The 19,433-nt window shown below is 33.9% G+C and overlaps 1 protein-coding gene and 1 long non-coding RNA gene across 3 annotated transcripts; both read right to left on the bottom strand.

The window, feature by feature from the left end:
• Nucleotides 1-1,701: 1,701 nt before the first annotated feature.
• LOC107990567 (uncharacterized) lies at nucleotides 1,702-3,209 on the bottom strand. Its single transcript, XR_007823248.1, has 2 exons — nucleotides 2,755-3,209; nucleotides 1,702-2,658 (listed from the first exon to the last, which is right to left on the bottom strand). It is a non-coding gene; the product is annotated as an uncharacterized LOC107990567 (long non-coding RNA).
• Nucleotides 3,210-6,085: 2,876 nt separating this feature from the next.
• On the bottom strand, nucleotides 6,086-19,323 carry LOC103486104 (1-acyl-sn-glycerol-3-phosphate acyltransferase BAT2, chloroplastic). Of its 2 annotated transcripts, XM_008443949.3 has the most exons (7): nucleotides 18,870-19,323; nucleotides 18,733-18,776; nucleotides 8,691-8,757; nucleotides 7,740-7,931; nucleotides 7,217-7,623; nucleotides 6,969-7,070; nucleotides 6,086-6,434 (listed from the first exon to the last, which is right to left on the bottom strand). In XM_008443949.3, exons 1-7 carry the CDS (start codon nucleotides 18,922-18,924, stop codon nucleotides 6,213-6,215), a joined length of 1,089 nt encoding a protein of 362 aa, XP_008442171.1. In that variant the 5' UTR covers nucleotides 18,925-19,323; the 3' UTR covers nucleotides 6,086-6,212. The 2 variants fall into 2 exon arrangements, with proteins under 2 accessions (XP_008442171.1, XP_016899552.1); XM_017044063.2 differs by lacking the exons at nucleotides 8,691-8,757; nucleotides 18,733-18,776; nucleotides 18,870-19,323 and adding an exon at nucleotides 8,019-8,045.
• Nucleotides 19,324-19,433: the final 110 nt, after the last annotated feature.

Genomic DNA, 19,433 nt, shown 5'->3' with positions numbered 1-19,433 from the left:
AACATGAGTAGCCCACAGTGAGACATATCAAAAAATCTAACTAATTTACAAAATATTGGGAGCAAAACATTTATAGCCATTAGTAGAAAGCTATAGAAAAATTTATATACCAAAAAAGAAATGCTTTTAAAAGGTTATTATGACAATAATAACATTGTTATAGCATACAATTATAACTCTAAATACTATATTATATCATTAAAAAATAGAGCATTATATGTTAAAAAGATAACACATTATTTATTTTTGGGATACAAACAAATTATAGCTTTGATAAAATCATTATCAAATGTTTTATTAGCAGCATATACATAAGTCATATCTTCATACTATGTTATAGCACTTATCATAGTCCTACAAAAGCGGTTTAATAACATGGATTGTAAGGATTGGGTTGGTCACACCCCGAAAAGTTGCTTTCCCTAGATTATTTGCTCTCTCCAGCCAAAAGGAGGCTTGTGTTGAATATGAATTTTGGGACTTGGGAATGCGACCAAAAGTGAACAAAGATGAAAAATCAGTGATCATCTTTGTTATTATAACATTTTGGCACTATGTACCCAAGAAGATTCGGTTTTTGTATAGGAGGGTTAGCCACAGAAGCTTAAAAAGACCCCTTGGATGGTTTTCGCTCCAAATTGGGGCGTCCTTTAATTTGTTGTGGTAACCTTTGAAACAATTATGTACATGTTGGTGTTTTGCGACGACTTTGCCCAATCATTATATTTTGGAGATGAATGTGTTAAAATCCTTTAATTGCCATGTGGCTTTGAGGATATAATTTGAAAAGGCGATCTTATATGGAGTCGTACTTTTCAAAATAGAGAAACGGAATTTACACAACATTTTCACATCGTATCTACACTTCTCTATCTTGGGGTTTTTTTTTCTTTTTTTGTGATTACAACCTTACCTCTCTCATTGCACAAACGATTAGCTTCAAGGTACTCTCATTGGCTTTGTGCTCTTTTGTAATTTCAAAATGCCAATGAAATTATGATCGACTGTTTCTCATTTGAATAAAAAGAGGTAAAAGAAGAAGAAAAAAAGTGTTGAAGAAAAGAACGTTCTTCCTTTTTAAGTTTTGGCTCTCTTTTTAGTCATGCCATTTAACATGGGAAGACGGCGTACTGTAGCAATTAGCATCAATATATTGGCTTATCACTAGTATAAATTTGCGTTTAAACAACACTAGTAATCAAAATATTGTTAAAAATAAAAAAGGGGTGGGATAAAAGTAAAATGTGTCATTAAAAATAACAAATACAGAAATTTTTAATGACACTTTTTGCGTCGTCATTTAATTTTTCTTGACATATATTTTGCGTCATAAGAATAAACTCCAACATTTTTTTGTTATCCAATGGAAGGGGAGGTAAGAGAGCAATGGGTATTTAACTTGTTTGAGTGTTTCTTCCCTTTATTTCTACTTTTTTGTTTGTGAATTAAATTTGCATGATTTTTGTTACAAATTATCTTAATATTCCCTACATATTCTTTTATGTTTTATTTTTTCTACTGACCACTACCCTTTCAAAATTCATCAATCAAACTCCAATTTTTACTAAAATTTTCTCTAAATTTCATTTTGGCAAAACTCTTCTCTCTCCATTCTATCATTTTTCTCCCAAAAACTCCAACAATCTTTTTTTATGCAATAGGAAGGTAATCTTCGAATTCGAAGAGGTTGTAGGTACAACATTTTATCCTTTACTTTTTTTTTTTTTGTTTATTTATTTATTTTATTTATTTTATTTATTTACTTTATTTTACTTTATTTTTATTTTATTTTGAAAGTTGGATTTCAATTTGAATTTAACTTTTTCTTTTTTTAAAAAAAAAAATGAACATTAGTTTTCTCCCTATTTTTCATCTTTCTCTCCCACGGTTTTTTCCCTCTCCCTCTTCACAACTCTCCCACCTTCTCCACTCTCAAAACACGATCCCTGCCCTCACTGCCCTATAAAAGCAAAGGAGAATTTTGTTTAGAGGATATGTTAGATTGAGATCAATTGGAAGGGTTGAAAAAAAGCTAAGGAAACGATTATGTCAAATTGGTCTTCAAATGTAACTTTTTTTTTAATTTCCTCTCTTTCTCTTCCCTTTTGAGACTGTGAACGGTGTATTTTTTCAAATTTATTTTTGCTAGAATTTGATTAGTTTCAAGGTATAGATAATGATAACACATGATTTGCGTGTCAATGTAAGGGTATTGATGATAATATATTGGTGTCGAGTTATAGATAACGATGACATATTTATTTCATCAAGGTAAAGGTATTAATGACACAATTTTGGTGTCATCTAAGCATATTTAATGACATATTTTTCAAAGTATCGTTAAATAGTCTTCTTGACAGTGGCTTCAATGACGCGAAAATTGTGTCGTTGAAAGTCTTTATGATGCAAAATTTACGTCATTAAAACCCAAATTTGTAGTAGTGACAATCCCTCTCTTCATCCTCCCATCAAATCCATTATGAACAACTCTCCTTTTTTCCATTTATTGTTCTACCTAAACTCTTTAACTTCAATAACATAATCACCAGTTTGCTCAACAATCCCTAAACCTAAACTATATCTGAGAACAAAAATTAATCAATCCAAACCCCGAAAAAGTGGAAAACAATCTCTAAAAAAGTGAATTGCGGGAATAACCTAGAAATCAAACACAAGATATATTACATACATACAACAATAACCATGGAAGCGAAAACAAATTAAAAGGAAAAAAATTGAAGAAAATGAACTCACCGGAAGGAATTGGAGCAACGTCCAAATGGAGAAAAGGGGAAAATCTGATGAAGGGGAATTGGAGCAATCTCCAAATGGAGCAACGTCAAAATCAGAAACCAGAGGCTGAAGCATCTGCGACTGGAAATCAGAGGTCGGAAACCGATTTCAGGAATGACAGCTTTAACGACACTTTGGAGGAAGACGACGGGGGCCGAAAATCGTCTGCGGTGCGGTTCCTTTAACGATGGTAGAAATCAATTTGAGGGGAGATGACGGATGTCTGCGAGCGGTGGATGGCATGGGGAGACAACAGCGACGATCGGTTGGATTGTTCGAGAGAGACGGCGGTGAAAAAATTTTGATAAGGCGCAAAGAGCAACCACGTCGCAAATGAAAAGTTAAGGCTTTTTTTGTGACACCTTAAATTTGTGTCAAGAAAGAGAAAAACTATATTTTTTTTTATTTGGATAACCTTCTAATGATACACAAATTATGTTGTTAATTAACGACGCAATTTTTTTGTCAAGAAAAATTAAATAACGATGCAAAAGATGTGTCATTAAAAATTCTGCATTTGTTATTTTGAACGACACATTTTACTTCCACCCTACCTTTTTTATATTTAACGATACAATATTTTGATTACTAGTGTCATTAAAATCCAAATTTATATTAGTGTCTGTGCAATGTTGGACTATGTGCATTGCACGTGTTTCATAACTTTGAATATGGACAATACTTATATAAGTTAAAATAAGAGACTTTTAGATATAAAATAAGTATGTATGCACTTATTACAAAAGAATTTCTTTGTAAACAATATTTTTTATGAAATAGCATGTATTATCGTGATCATTATCTCCAACTAATACTTTAGTTGTTTTCATGAAAGTCTTTGGACAATGCCACGTGTGATTGTCATGTGAGAAAATTTGGTGTGGTAGATATATTCCAACATGAGGTTTGTTCTCGTGCTTTGTTGATTGTCATTAAAAAATATAATCTCATGAAAAATTGTTTTCTTCTAAAATGGAATAGACATCCTTCGTCATTTGCTGGATTTAAAATAATTCTTCATAAAAAAACATATACCACATTTTCCTAGATAGAAAGCTATTATTTGCTTCATTACTTGATATCTTTGCCCTTCAATCTTTTTTGATTATGCAAATTATTATTATTAATTAAATGTAAGAGATTTAAGTTATGCAATAGTAAATCTTTTTTTATTTTTTGGTTACCTTTCTCTAATGAATTCGGTTGTTTCTGAAAATTTGGGTTAATATGAGTCCCGAACGCAGAAGAATACTTAGTTCTCCTAATATGAATATGCAATAAAAATAAAATAAGCGACTATAATTGTCAAAAAGAAATCTAAATACTAAAAATATATATAAGTTTTTAAAACTCTATACTAAAAAGATTATAAATTTAGAAAAAAAAAATATAATCAATGAATATCTGCATGAGGAATATTTTGGAAGACATCAACCTAAGTGAATAAAAAAATTGAACACTAATAACTCTTGTCTTTAACTTTATTTTTTATCGTTCACAAAAAGCTAGTAATTTTAAAAATGACCTAATATTCTATTTGACTCTCGTTCTTAAGTTTTTTTTTTTTTTTTTTTTTTTTATAATTAAACCTTGAAGATCTTCTTGAAATACCCTCAAGAAAATTGTCTTATCTAATAAAAAAAAAAGTAATGCCTTAGTAAAAAAAATGCTTTCAAATTTGAAGCAACAATAATAATTGAATAATTATCTATTTGTTGTCTTCATACTCATACTCAGCAAGATCCCTCCACAATGTCATCTTAATGGTACACATCCTATATTATTTTATAAATATATTAAATTTAGTAAATCCAGAAAGTTATAAAATAAAATTTGAAAAGAGTTTACTTTTTTTATTACATACCTTTTATTAATTGAATGACCACTTCTTTTAGTACAATCTTAGTTGATTGTTTTCGTATAACTGACAAAGTGAATATTTGTGAAACAACCACAGCAATCACATCTGTAACGGGTAAATAAAGTTAGTAAAAAATTGTAATTGAGAAACAATAATTATATACACATATATTGGAAACAGATTGATCGTGTTCCAAATCAATCAAATTAAAAAGTATTTATATAAACTTAATTAAAAAGAAAAAATATCTATCCAATTTTCACTTTATAAATAGTATGTTTTTTAACCTTATTCAAATTAAAAAAAGAGAAAACGTGTGAAAAAAAGAATAAAAACAAATTTTGATCATGTACAGCCAAATTAAAGGATATCTTTTTTAACCAAAAGAAAGGAAAAGTATTTGTTTACCTATCGCATCTTTTGAACTAACATGTTTATAAATATAATTTTAAAACAAAAACATCTAAAAAACCAAAAGAAGGGCCGTGATATTAAAAAAATTAGAAGGAAATAAAAAATAAAAATTCAAATGAAGAATACAATTTTAAGAAAAAAATGAAAATAACAAACCAAAGAAAATATAGAAGTATAAAGATTCTTACCTTCTATCTAATAAAATCATATTTACAATTTGAAGACTTTTATTCACGTTTTTTAAATTCTTTCATTTTTTTTAAACGAAAACTCCCGTAGAGTTATAAATTAACTAATCTAATATATATTACAATTTTTCTTTATAAATTTTCAAGGTTATCTAATTTTTATCCAATAAATTATTCTCAATACACCATTACTACATTTGGTCCTCGAATTTTAAAATGTAGAAACTATAGTTTCATCTCGTACACTATTATATTAATTTACCATTGTATCTAATAGGTCATATTTATACATTCTTTGGAGAAAAAATTAAAATAAATTAGTTACTAAATTTAAGGTTTAAAAACTAATTTTTTGTCAAATGAAAGTTACATTTTTTTAAAAAATAAATGTCTTTATTTTTCTTTTCAAAATTGATTTTTTTGATTGCATAATTACAAGGAGATTCTATTTATCTCCTTAATTATATGAAAACAATTGCCATTTATGAGAGCGCTCAGATTCACAGGCCCTTTGGAGTTTTCAAGTGTTCTGATCCTTCCTAATTCGTTACCCTTTGTTAATATGCTTAATTGCAGTGCTGAAGTTTAATTTAGATTTACAACAAAAAAGATTTTTTTGATAAATGTTGATATTAAAAACAATCAATAGGGATTTTCTTATTATGATTATTATCTGTTAACTTTTCTATACTTTTAAGTTTGCCTTTAAGAATGCTACTTGTCCACCCTTTAATCTTGCGTCCAAAAAGAAACATACTAAATACTAAAAACAGCCCAAAAACTAACTAAAAGAAACACTTTAAAGTGGATGAGATAATAAGCAAAAGGCTGAAGTGAAGTAATAAACTAAAATTGAAATCGAAATCACATAGAGATCATTACCTTGTCAACACAACAAATATACCAAATCAGTAACTGAAACGATAACGAAACCGAAAATTACTCATTGGAAAAGCTCAGCAGTCAACATGTTTACTCAATGCATCTGCAATTGCATTCCTAGCTTCATTGCACAATGCTTCTGGATCACTTCCTATCACGGGCTTATGAATAACAACTTTCACAAATCCCTGATTCAAGATGCCTTCAAATCCGGCTGGCATAATGCTACCTGTTCCCACCAGTGTAATGGGTACAACTGGCACTTTCGTCTTCGCCGCAACACTGAATGCTCCTTTCTAAGACACATAAACAGAAACATTCAAAAACTATACAATCAATAAGACAAACAGATATTTTAACGCTTTCTAGTCAAGCACAAGTATAAATCTCCCCCAAACCACTGGCTTTAATTTCAGATATATAATAAGCTTACTAAAGATCTAAATAAGATCAAGCATATTGGTTAACAAAAAGTAACCTTACTAAAAAATATGCTTAACAAAAAGTAAACTTGCTAAAAAACTGCAAAGCAACCCATACAAATGATTAAATAGAAAACATACGAAACAACCCAAACAAATGATTATATAGAAAACATACAAAGCAACCCAAACAAATGATTAAATAGAAAACATATAAAGCAACCTAAAGAAATGATTAAATAGAAAACATACAAAGCAACCCAAACAAGCAAACAAGCACTAACTTCATAATTATGAATGAAATCAATATTTCAAACTCAGTTTGTGAAAGAAAGTAAAGATTTCATGACCAAAAATTGACACTACTATTCCCCCACCGCAATGGTTTGAAATACAATGTTTACTTACCTTGAAAGTGCCTAATTTTCCATCTTTACTACGTGTTCCCTCTGGAAAGAAAAATACAGATGCACCCTTTCTTATAAGCTCCATGCATCGCTTCAGACAGTCCTTCATTACAAAATTAACAAACTTTGAAATAATAACCCAAAAACAAGATTCTCAACAAAGAGAAAAAGGTCCAACAAATTTAATTTCAAATTTGTATTTTAACAAATAAAGTGCGCGGAATTGAAACAGATAAACAAAGAAAGTACCAACTGGCTTCTGCTATCCATACGCTTCAAAGGAATGACACCCATCATAAACATAGCCCAACCAATAATAGGAAAGAGAAATATTGCAGTCTTGCTAATGAACTTAAAGCTTCTGCCCAGGGTAAGAAGTGTATATATGTCTAGAAAGCTCTGATGGTTGGAAACAAACACAGCAGGAGAATTAGTAGATGGCAAATTCTCCAACCCTTCATATTTGATCCTAAAAAATGGAGCAATGGTCAAACTTGCCCACATTTTGGCAATTGAATAATGAATCCTTCTGCGGTATCTATCCATCAATAACACAAATGGATGCGCCACCAGCATAAGCATAAAGAGAAAAATTGCAGTGATTGCAGTAGTAGCATAAAAGAACGTTCCTCTGACTTTAGAGCTCAATGGTACTACTGCTCTTTAGGCAGTTAAAAAGAAACAAAACAAAATTGGAATTAGACATATACGATAAGAGACAAAAAAAAAAGGCAACAGGACAAGAAAGTAACAAAATTCATCCAAGAGAAACCTGATAATGGATAACCAGCTTCATGAGTCCCCATTTTTGCAAGTTCAGCCCTAACAATAATGTATCGACCGTTTCTTTTTCCACTGAACAGGTTGTTGTGCCAAGGGTTGTATAAATTCTCGTTTGGAGTAAGATAACACCAAGAGACCCTGGCACGTTTTTTGATGATCGAGGAGAAGCAATAATATTGAGCTGTAGATGAAGAGAAACATCAAAGCCTTGGCTAAAACTAACTTTCTATAAGAAAATAATAACAAATGAAAACACTGGTTTACCAACCCTGTAGCATCAGATTTCAGCAGTCTCCTAAAATTCAAATTTTATGTAGCATTTCATTAAAATATGCGTCAAAATAACATGCTTACGCAGCTAAGGCAAATGAAGTGGCCCTTTCATTAAAAGGAAAATTCATGCCAATTGATTATGCAAATATATCAAGAGTGTATTAAAACTCGGTGATACCCTGATGACAAAGTCGAGAAGTATAGAATCTCTGGCATTGTTGTAGATTTTTAGCAGATGACCAAAATAAGCCACATAAAATTTTCAAATAGAATAAAATAAATTGTGCTCCCGTTTGTTTATCAACATGTCATCTCCTGATAATCTCGATCATTCAATAGTAAATCATCAAGCAAGCTTTAGCCACGAACGATTCCACAATTTCTAACACATTTCACTGCACATGCAAGCACAGCCTATGCAAAAAATTTGTTTTATGAACTCTTCTGCTGTATCTAGCCCAGGATGAAAAACCATTATACTTGGTGATGAAATGATGAAGCAAGGATCATTTTACAATATCATAAGTTACAGGATTTTGTTGGTCTGGGCCAGCTAAATGCTGCTAAAAGATCGTCAAAAACAAAAAGGTAGTGGAAACTATTGAGTACTAAAAAAAGGTTATAGTATGTTAACTAGAACAAGATTTTTGAGCGAGAAATAACTTACCAGTATTTCCCAAATATGCTTGTTGATGTAGAGAGGAACTATATTGAAGACTCCTAAACCCATTCATCTGCAATTAAAATGATATTTAACATTCTAATAAAACAAATAAAGGAGTAGAAATGGTCCAAAACACCACAATGAGTAGAAATGGTGCAAAACACCATGATGGAGCATCTCTAGCTCCGTCTCCATCCTACCAATGCCCCTTCACCATGCTTCTACAAACACCCTCACCCTCACCCTTGAACATAGAATTTTGAGTGAGTGCAAGCTGTTTTGACCAATAAATCATCTAATCCTAATAATAGACCTAACCTTGATAAATGTTTTAGGTGTGGACAAGTTGGTCATCTATCAAATGATTGCCCTCAAAGACGAAATTTAACAATTCAAGAAAGCAATGAAGAAGTTGAAGAAGTTAAGGAAGAACAAGATGAGAGTAAAGATGTTTGTTATACTTAATAATATTAGGGTTATTTTATTAGTGTAATATCTTAGGGTTATTTTATTATAGTAATATCTTTGTTATATTAGGGTTATTTTATTAGTGTAATATCTTAGGGTTATTTTATTATAGTAATATCTTTGTTATATTGACACACTTTATACCTTGTAAAAAATCATTAGATGCCTTAAACATTGCTAATCTACTTTATAAACATTGCTCAAGACATAGGGGTCTTAAATATACAAAGTTTTTTTGAGAAAAGTTGGAGACGAACTTGATGTACTATTCTGATGTGGGTTTGTGCGAGTTCTTGGAAAGGAAGACACAAAAACTGGGTTCCTGAAAACTACTAAATTTTCATTAATTCTGTAAAATAACAAAGTAACAGAATTTATACTAAAATAACAGTATAACAGTCTGTTTAAAACCAACCTAATAACAGCCAACTAATTACAACAACCAACTAATTATAACAGCCAACTAAAATATAAACTAATTCCATTCAATTTCCCCTTCTAAGGAGAAAAAATTCGTCCTCAAGTTTTAGGTTGAGAGATGTAGCTGGTTGGGTGGGAAATACTCAAAGATGTCGGTTACATTGAAGATAGGGTTGACGTGTATATGATCGAGAAGATCGATCTTTTATGCATTATCTCCAAAAATTTTTATTATTGGATATGATCCTATCTTCTTTGGCTCTATTCCGTGCAAACATACAATTTCTTTAAAGAATAGGTTAGCTATGTAAACAGCCTACAAGGTAAAAAGTGGGACATTTTGCTAAAATGGTCAACTACAACAAAAACGGAGTCGTACCCCTTTTTGAGTTTTTGGAAGGCCTAGATGAAATCCATGGATAAGTCTTCCCAAATGCCTTCGGGAATGGGTAAAGGTGTGTAAAGTCCCGTGTTCTACTCCTTGGCAGTTTGACATGTAAAACAGTGTTTGAAGGTTTTTGTTACGTCTCGGCGTAGTTGAGGCCAATAAAATCAATCGCTCAATAGTTGATACGTCTTGTCAATGCCAAAATGTCCCACAAGACTATTGCCATGAAGTTCTTTAATCAAAGCTTCACGAAGAGATGTTCTAGGAATACAAAGAAGATTATTCTTGAAAAGAAAATCGTTAGTCAAATGGAAGTCATTACAATTGACATGATCAACACAAAAGGACCAAATTTGACCAAAATCAGGGTCGTCTTTATAAAGTGTAGGTAAGGAGTCAAATGCAACTACTTGGGTTTTTAGAATAATGAGTAGGTTGGCTTTCCTACTAAGGGCATCCGCTGCCACATTGGTACTACCATCCTTGTGTTTTATCACAAAATTAAAACATCGAATAAAAGAAAGCCACCTAGTATGCATTCTACTTATGTTTTTTTATGTTTGCAAATATTTGAGCGATAAATGATCGGAGACCTCTTATGTTTTTTTGTGTTTGCAAATATTTGAGCGATAAATGATCGGAGAATAGAATAAACTCTTGGCCTAAAAGATAGTGTTCCCAAACCTTTAAGGCTCTTACCAAAGAGTAGAGTTCTTGTTCATAGGTGCTCCATTTTTGTCTTACCTCACTTAACTTTTCACTAAAATATTCAATTGGATGAGTGTGTTGAGACAAGACTGCTCCTATTGAATTTTCTATAAAAAGAAGCAAGCCTAAGGAAACTTTGCAAATCTTTTACTGTTTTTGGTTGAGGCCAATCTATTATTGCCTTAATTTTGTTGGGATCTACAGATATTCCAAACTCATTAATGAGAAAACCTAGGAAGTATATTTCTTTAACAACAAATGAGCACTTTTTGAAATTAATACTAAGTTTATTTCTTGAAGTGTTTTAAAGAGTTCATGCAAGGGAGATATATGTTCATCATAAGTGTTGTTATAAACTAAGAGGTCATCAAAATAAACTACTAGGAATTGATTAAGATAAGGGCATAGAACCTGAGCCATTAACCTCATGAACGTGTTGGGAGCGTTAGATAGTCTAAATGGCATTACCAACCATTCAAAGAGGCCACTATTGAGTCTTGAATGTCGTTTTCCACTCATCTCCTGGTCGGATTCGAATTTGATGGTATCCGCTCTTTAAGTGCTTCTTAGAGAAAAATCTTGCTCCTTTGAGTTGATCAAAGAGGTCGGACATTCTTGGAATGAGAAAATGGTATTTGATTGTAATCTTGTTAATGGCGCGACTTTCTACACAAATTCTCCATGAATCGTCTTTTTTGGGGGTTAGAAGGATGGAACGGCACAAGGACTCAAACTTGGTCTTATGTGTCCTTTTTCTAGACGCTCATTTATTTGTCCTTGAAGAATCTCATACTCTTTTGGACTCATTCTACAGTGATGTAAATTTGGGAGGGTAGAGCCCAGAATAAGATCGATGTTGTGTTGAATATGCCATAGTGGTGGCAAGTTATAGGAGGTTTCCAACACTTGATGGAATTCTTCTAGCAATTTTTCAATGTCTTCATTGTCTTCTTGCAAGAGGGAGTTGAAGCTTGATCTTTAACTATCAAGGCCCACACCTCTTTATCCTCTTTATCAATGATTCTTCCACTTTCTTGGATGTTGATTTCTTTCTTGGTCTTGGAACCTAATCCTTCCGTTGGGCTTGTGAAAGGTAGGAGTTTCACCTTTTGCCCCATTCAAGTCAATTCATAAGTATTCTCTCTTCCTCGATGTATTGCTTGTAGATCATATTGCCAAGGGCATCCTAGCAAGATATGACATACATCCATATCAAGAACATCGCAAAAAATTTGATCTTCAAAAAAAGTAGCAATAGAAAGAGGAATGGTGCAAGTTGAACTTATCTGTGCTTTGCTGCTTTTCTTGATCCAACTGACTTTGTAAGGATGTGGATGTGGTCAAGTTTAAGGTTAAGCGCTTGGACAAGCTTTAAGAAGACAATGTTTTTGCTACTCTGCTATCAATTATGACATTACAAACTTTACCATTAATGGTACATGTACGAAATAATGAGTGTTGTTGCAAGTGAGTTTCCGTCTTTGGTATTAGGAGGATTTGCTGTATCACACAAGATAGTTGCTCCCCTTCATCTGGTTCCAATTCATTTACTTCCTTATCGGAGTTAAGCTCTGACCCGTCTTCTTGGCTTTCTTCTTCCTCAACATATGCGACCGTCTTTCGTTGGGGGTATTGATTAGATAAGTGTTCTATTTGGTTGCACCAGTAGCAAAATCAAAAATTCGGTCTTCGGTAGTTGATTGAACCGCTTTTCTTGTTAAAAGTTCTTGAGTTCTTGGACTTTGGTTGGCTTTGGAAGGTTGTTCTTCTTTCGCCTTTCATGTACTGGAGCCTTGACCTTGCTTGATATTGTCATAATTCTTTCGTTGGTACGAAGTGAATGCTTTATCCGACTGGTTCTTCTTGGTGCCACTGATTATCTTTCTTTTTTCCAGCTTCATTTCAGCTTTAAAAGCCATAGAAATAGCGATTGATAACGTGGCTATGGGTTGCAAGTCAAGTTGTTTACGTATACCTTCCTTGAGACGATCAACAAAGCTGGCTAGTTGATAGTTCTCACTCTTGTTCATCCGGGTTCTTGCACTTAAACGATGGAATTATTCAACATATTCTAGCACTTTCCTGTTACCTTGGTAGCATCGTTGGTATTATTGATAAAGAATTTGTTCAAAATCCGCAGGTAGGAAGCGTTTTATCATCATCTTTAGCATTCTTGGCCAGCTTCTTATGGGTGCCTTGCCTACTTGGATTTGATCCCACCAAACCGATGCACCCGATTTGAGTTTCAATGCAACCATCTTAACTTTCTTGTCTTCGACCATCTCCATGTATTCAAAGAAGCTCTCCACATTTTTAACCCAGTCAAGAAATGCTTCTACATCCAATTTGCCACTGAAATTCGATAAGTCAACCTTCATCTTGAAGTCTTGGTGAAAGTTCTCTCCTTCATACTCCTTTGTATCGGTAGGCTCTAATCGATCTTCCAAACAATCCTCCCCTCTATTTCGGCCCTTCTGAAAACTGGAATTTGGTTCCTGATCTCTCTCTATCGACGGCCCCCTCTTCTTTCCCTTTGTAGTGGCCAAAAATCTTCTTCCCCTTCATCGGAGGCTTCTGAATCTTGAAGACCCATAATGGGTTCTTGCAGTCAGTGGTTTCTGAGGTAAGTTCGGTCTTCGTCAGACGTTTCTAAGGAATTTTGGGGGTCTTCGTGGCATGATTGGCTGGAAATTTGACCGGTGATGCATCGAACTTCTTGATGGTTTTAGTTGCCGATTTCTTGCTGTTGGGAAGGGCAGTCAATGCGACTTCAAACCGGCGAGCAAGTCATTCCACAGTGGTTTGAAGATTTCCCATTCGATCGTTGAGATCTACCACACATTCTTCAATGGCCATCAAATGGGCAGCCGAGGTGCGTAGGGATGGGATCTCCTCTTCATCAAGCACAACATCCTTTCCCTTGTCGGAGGTGTTCTTGCCGGTCACAGCTCCCTTCATCGATGAAGCTCTAATACCAATTGATGTGGGTTTATGTGTGTTCTTGAAAAGGAAGACAAAAACTGGGTTCTTGAAAATTACTAAATTTTCATTCATTCTGGAAAATAACAAACTAACAGAATTTATACTAAAATAACAGTATAACAGTCAGTTTAAACCAACCTAATAACAGCCAACTAATTATAACGACCAACTAAAATATAAACTAATTACATCATATTTGGCTGGCCATCCTCAAACAGATGGTCAATAGAAGTGACTAATAGAACATTAGGCAACCTCTCTTCATTTAGTGCCTAAGCGGGGATCAACCTAGGAAGTAGGATCTTTCCCTTCGAAAAGCTGAATTTACAAATAATAACAATTAACATGCAAAATTGATCCACTGGGAAGAGTCGATTTGAGGTTATCTATACTTATCCTACTTATCTTACATTTGACCTTCCTAAATTACTTTCTGGGTCAAGGCTGCAGTCCTTCCATATCCTACTGCCCAATTGGACTCAAATCCCTATTTTGCCTGGCACATGAAAACAAGGTAAAGTGAACCTCCTCCTTTGTTCATTGATTGCGCTTGCATTCCTTTCCTTCTTAGTCTCACTTTTTCTCTCCACTTCCTTTCCTTGCTTCTATCCTTAGAAGTCTGATCAATTCCGTCTTGCCTTTTTGCCTAATGTTGATCTTAGTGCCGAGGTTGACCACTAGTTGACCGTATTCATCAGATTCATGAGAAGTTCTGAACAATCTGATTGCTCCAATGAATGGTATAAGATTCAAGCTGATATTCATAGTCACCACATTACTTTTCAGCCCGATGGCCTTGTGATGGTGTAAATTCACAAGAACAGATTTCAAGTTGGTTCATTTTCTAAGCTTCCAATAAGAAGTTCAGGTCATTTCCTATTCTGAAAAAATTTGGAAACAAGGCCTGTCATGTAGATCTTCCTACATCAATGACTATTAGCAATACTTTCACAATGTAGCTTTTTGTTTTCCTTGCTTGTCCCATATGAGTTCCAATTGTCTGTCTAACTTGAGGACGAGTTAATTTTTCTGGATGGGAAAAAGTTGATAGACTTCTATGACATGCACACAAGGCCACAAAAAACGGCCCACGTGCATGAGTAACCACACAAAACATGAGGACCATACTTATAACTTGCTCATAATAACCCAATGCCAAAGAGCATCAAGTTTAACCAACAAGGCCTTCTTACACAGTCTCAAATTACATACGCTTCCTAGATCATCCAACCTCAACACTATTTTCTCCACTGACCAAATGAACGGCCAACTCCCACTCTTGTGAACTACTACCCACAAAAAGAACTTTTCCAAAGTTAAAGCTACCACTAGCAACATGGATTCTAGGTACGGATAGGAAGTAAATTGGGATCTCACACAAAATAAATTGGATGAGAGTCGACCTACTTCCCTTAGAGAAAATCTAGGAGGCATGGGCATTGACACACATGTGACGACATGGCAATACGACCAATTTCTAGAAAAGTGACGACACGTTAAAGACACGTTATAATTTTTTTATTTTTTTAAATAATATATGTGATAATACTTGTAAATAAAGCACTCATATACGTTAGCACATAACAATACTTCTTTAAAACATAAATAAAGAGTACATTAATTGTCTGATTTCATTAAAAAGTTCCAAACTACGATACGAATACAAAATCCTAAATAGAGATCACACTTTCATTGAAAACAAAATGTTTTGTAGATGATTGACTCTGGGTAGATGTAGACGAGGTGGAAGATGACGTCTAGCATAAAAAATAGAATGAATTCATTAAAAAAATGTTCTCAGACCAAAAACATTAAGATACACCTTTCCAAAGCAAATCATGTCTCAAAAATCTGATTAAACCATATTGAAAATTCCAAATAATATTCCAAAAACTCACACCATATATCTACAAATTCCACATTAAATAAATACAAAAATAGTAAATATATATATATATATATATATATATTTAAAAAATGCACCACAAAAGCCCAAGGCCTAAACCATGTTTCATATAAATTTCAACCTCCCCGTTGGGACTACATATTACTATGAAGTAATGAATGAAAAAGGATATATGTGTGTTTTTTTGTGTTCTATCAAACCAGTTGAAACATTCCTCAAACATTGATACACAAAAAAGAAAAAAGAAAAAAAGAAGGGAAAAGCCTTTAAACCGAGACAGGAAGTAACCAGAACAGAGGGCAAGCACGGCTGGTCTGATCGGAGGGGAGGGGCCGAACGTTGAAGATTGGAGAGGACTAGAGGAGAGTGAAAGTGCTTAGGGTTTGATTTTGACGAAAGGGCTGAATAGTTATGCAATAAAAGGAATGTGTTTTAGTTTTGAAAAATGTATTTTAATGATATTAAAAAATAATATTGAAAAATGCCAGTGTGTCCCTCCCCACGTGTCTGTGCATGTCAAAGCGTGTTGGAATTAAAAAAAAATAAAAAAGAAAATATATGAAATTTTGCGTGTCAGGCATGTGTTGGTGTCGAACGTGGTCAACACTGACACTCTCCAAAAAAAAAAAGAAAATATGTCCGTGCTTCATGAGAGAAGATGCTATTTAGGAATCATAGCTGTTTTAATCTGGTTCCAAATGTCCCTCTTTTGGGATTATAACGGAAACCATCAACCTTAAATAAGAAAACAAGAAACTACCCACGTCACAGCCGATGAAAAACTAGAGAGGTCCAATCAAGCACTAATGTTATAGAATGATTAGAGTTTAGACCATTCTAACAGGAGGACTTGCAGGATATTAATATCTAACATAGGTGGCCACTAACAGTTTGAACACATAACCCCATAGAACCTTTACTTTTTTCAACATGCCCCCTCATCCAGTGTTTTAAAAGGCGCGCCTAGGCGCAAGGCGCACACCTTGCGCTTATTTGTGGAGAGGCGAGGTGCAGATGAAGAGGCACGGCTGAGGCGCGCGCCTTCCTCCAGGCGCAGTAGGCACAAAAGCCCCAAAGGCGCGGGCTTTATTATTTGGGCTAAGCTGTAATTAAAAAAAAAAACTATTATACCTATTACGTGTTTTACATATGGCTATAAGTCCAACGAAGAAGATACCGATGGCTATAAGTCCAACGAAGGAGTGAATGAAGATGAGGATCAATTTAGTGATGATGAGTTTGATCTTTAGGAATGAACTTTTATTTCGATTGTTGTTGAATTCTGATTAGTTTTCTATTGTGTTTTGTTTTTTGGGTAGAAAACTAATATTATAATATTTTATACATTAGAGTTAATTCTCATTTCCACATTGGTTATTTACTTATATTTTATACATTGTTGTTCCTTTCAATTTTGTATGTATATATATATATATATATATATATATATATATATATATATATAGTGCGCCTCATGAAAAAAAGCCTGCGCCTTTTTGTGCGCCTTGCGCCTAGGCCCCAGAGGACCATTGCGCCTTAGTGCGCCTTGAGCCTTTAAAAACACTGCCCTCATCAATAGATCACCCAATACCCTTGGCAGTTACATTTTCAGCCTCCTAACAAAATGGGGTTGAAGATTCATGATGAGACCATCCCTCGAGGAGGATTACTAGTAGATAACATTATAGCAGATTGTGAATGGTTAGCATGCCTTAAAGGTACTTTAAGTTTAAAGGGTCCTTAGAGTTCTATAGCCAAAAGTTAAAAAAAAAAAAAGGAAAGAAAGAAATCTGTCATAAAAAATGGTATAGAATCTCTCGAGGTTATAACATCATTTTTTTTTCTCGGAGGACTGCGTTAACTTTCTATTGGAGTTCATATTTTTATAGATATTTGTGTATTTATTGATGTAGTAGGATTCCGGTAAATTAGGATAACTTCATTTGTTGTTTTCATCCAAGGGGGAGAGAGAGAGAAGAGAAGAAAAGAAAAATCAAACCTTAATTGACTACAATTAGGATTAGGTTCCTTGATTCATTAAGATTATGATTAGTTTCCTTGGTCTTGTGCATCCATTCCTTGAGAGTCTGAAAAAAGGAGCTGCAATTTCAGAGCGGTCAGATTCCAAAACTTGGCTCTTGAAATGAGTGTTTTCTAGAAAGTCTCTCCAGCATGAGCCTTTAAAGGAGCATGGTTGACTCAATTCCACATAGGTAGGGGCATTTAGAATGCTGAAGTTCCTAAGAGAGAAACTTCTTCCTTTGGGTCTTGCCCAAGACTGGCTAATTTGTTGCCATAGAATTCAAAAAGGTTTCTAAACTTTGTTTTACTTCCCAGCTGGTGGTAATGGCATTGTGCAAGAGCTATAGAAGACAAAATCGATCTTACTTTACATTGCTCTACGTTTTTAAGAGTTGTAGAACTCTCTTTCAACATTTACTAGCTTCCCTAAGACAACCATTCTGCCTCCCTTCAATTTCTTTGTGAACATCTTTAAGGCTCTATAAAATCATTTGGAAGCTGAGACTAAAAAATAAGCACAGAAACTTTCAAGGAGATTCTAGTTGTTTTCAGGACTTTTGGGACAGTTGTTTTTCTCTTCGACGTGGTATTCTCCGCCAAAAGAGTTTTGTAATTATGATTGTTCATTTATACAATACAAATTGTGGTTTTTTTTTAAACCCCCTGGATTTGGTGGGAGATTTCTCCTCCCCACTGTTTTATCTCTTTTTTCTTAATTAAGTTTGTGTCCTATAAACAATTGTGCTAAAACCCAGATAATACTTCAATTCACAAAGCAATTCGATAACATCCCAATTCAAAACTTAGAGCCACAAAATCTTCCCAAATGTTTGGCTCCCATGCTAGCAGATCAAACGGAGAAAACAGTCAGATAATGTTTTTTGTGTTCTTTATGGTTTAGACATTCATTGCTTTTGCCTCGTAAACTAGCAACACTAGAGTTCATCTTGCATTAGGTTAGCCGCAAAAAGCATTCCAGAGAACAAGTCCCTACTTGATTCATGATTACAATATTGAGACAAACGTAATAAGATGAATATTTTCTTATCTCCATCATAAGCCCAACCGAGTGCAGACTTTCCAACAAATATACAGAAAACAAACAAATAGAATGAAACAAAAGTGATAAATAGATTGACGGAACTGCCTACCAGCAGAGAAGATGAAGTACCGAAAAGCCCAAGTTCTTGATAACCTAAACATTTGATCCAATAGAAATACATCAATCAGGAACACATAAAATTGTAAAAACACCATAAGGCGAGAGATATAAAGAAACAGAAAATACCGGAGCGATGAAGAGGAAGCGAAAAAGCATGGTGATAGAGAGAAACAATTTCCATGGAGAAAAACGGGAGCAAAGCATGAGCAGAATGATGGTTTAATAGAGAAACTCTATTTCACGACAAATTGAGGATTAAGAGAAGATAAACAACAACCCAAAAGTTCAATCACCATAAGACAAGTCAAAGGGATCAGGAAACGAACATCGACAAGCACAATTTATGGGAAGAAAGTAAGAAGGAATGAGATGGATTTGGTTAGGACAGAGATGATTCAGAAGAAAAAGACGAAAAACATGGATAAAATCAACAAGATGAAGAAGAAATGGAGTTGGGGATGGAAGAAATGGAGTGATTATTACCAGAAGCAAAGAGAGTTGAATGGGGAGAAATGGCGGAAGATTCAGAAAGTGAAAAGAGAGAGAAGCGGGCAAAAAGCGTTTTTACCTTCTTGTTGCCGAAGAAATAGAAGTGTGGAATATTTAATATTTTTAATCTTGAGATAAGTTGTTATAATGATATTTACGTCATTGTCAGTCTTCTTAACCATTATGGGTTCTTGGGATGGG

Source organism: Cucumis melo, chromosome 8 (assembly GCF_025177605.1).
Source record: "Cucumis melo cultivar AY chromosome 8, USDA_Cmelo_AY_1.0, whole genome shotgun sequence".
Classification (NCBI taxonomy): domain Eukaryota; kingdom Viridiplantae; phylum Streptophyta; class Magnoliopsida; order Cucurbitales; family Cucurbitaceae; genus Cucumis; species Cucumis melo.
Note: the sequence above shows the minus strand (reverse complement) of the source record. Positions and strands in the feature narration are given on the sequence as shown.

What these genes read in the sequence shown, in the direction of transcription:
- LOC103486104 (XM_008443949.3), bottom strand. Translation starts at nt 18,924, where the DNA reads ATGGAAATTGTTTCTCTCTATCACCATGCTTTTTCGCTTCCTCTTCAT. An exon ending in GCTTCCTCTTCATCGCTCCG is followed by an intron (nt 18,777 to 18,869) that starts GTATTTTCTGTT and finishes TCAAATGTTTAG; the next exon opens with GTTATCAAGAACTTGGGCTT. An exon ending in TGGATAGCAGAAGCCAGTTG is followed by an intron (nt 7,071 to 7,216) that starts GTACTTTCTTTG and finishes TTTGTAATGAAG; the next exon opens with GACTGTCTGAAGCGATGCAT.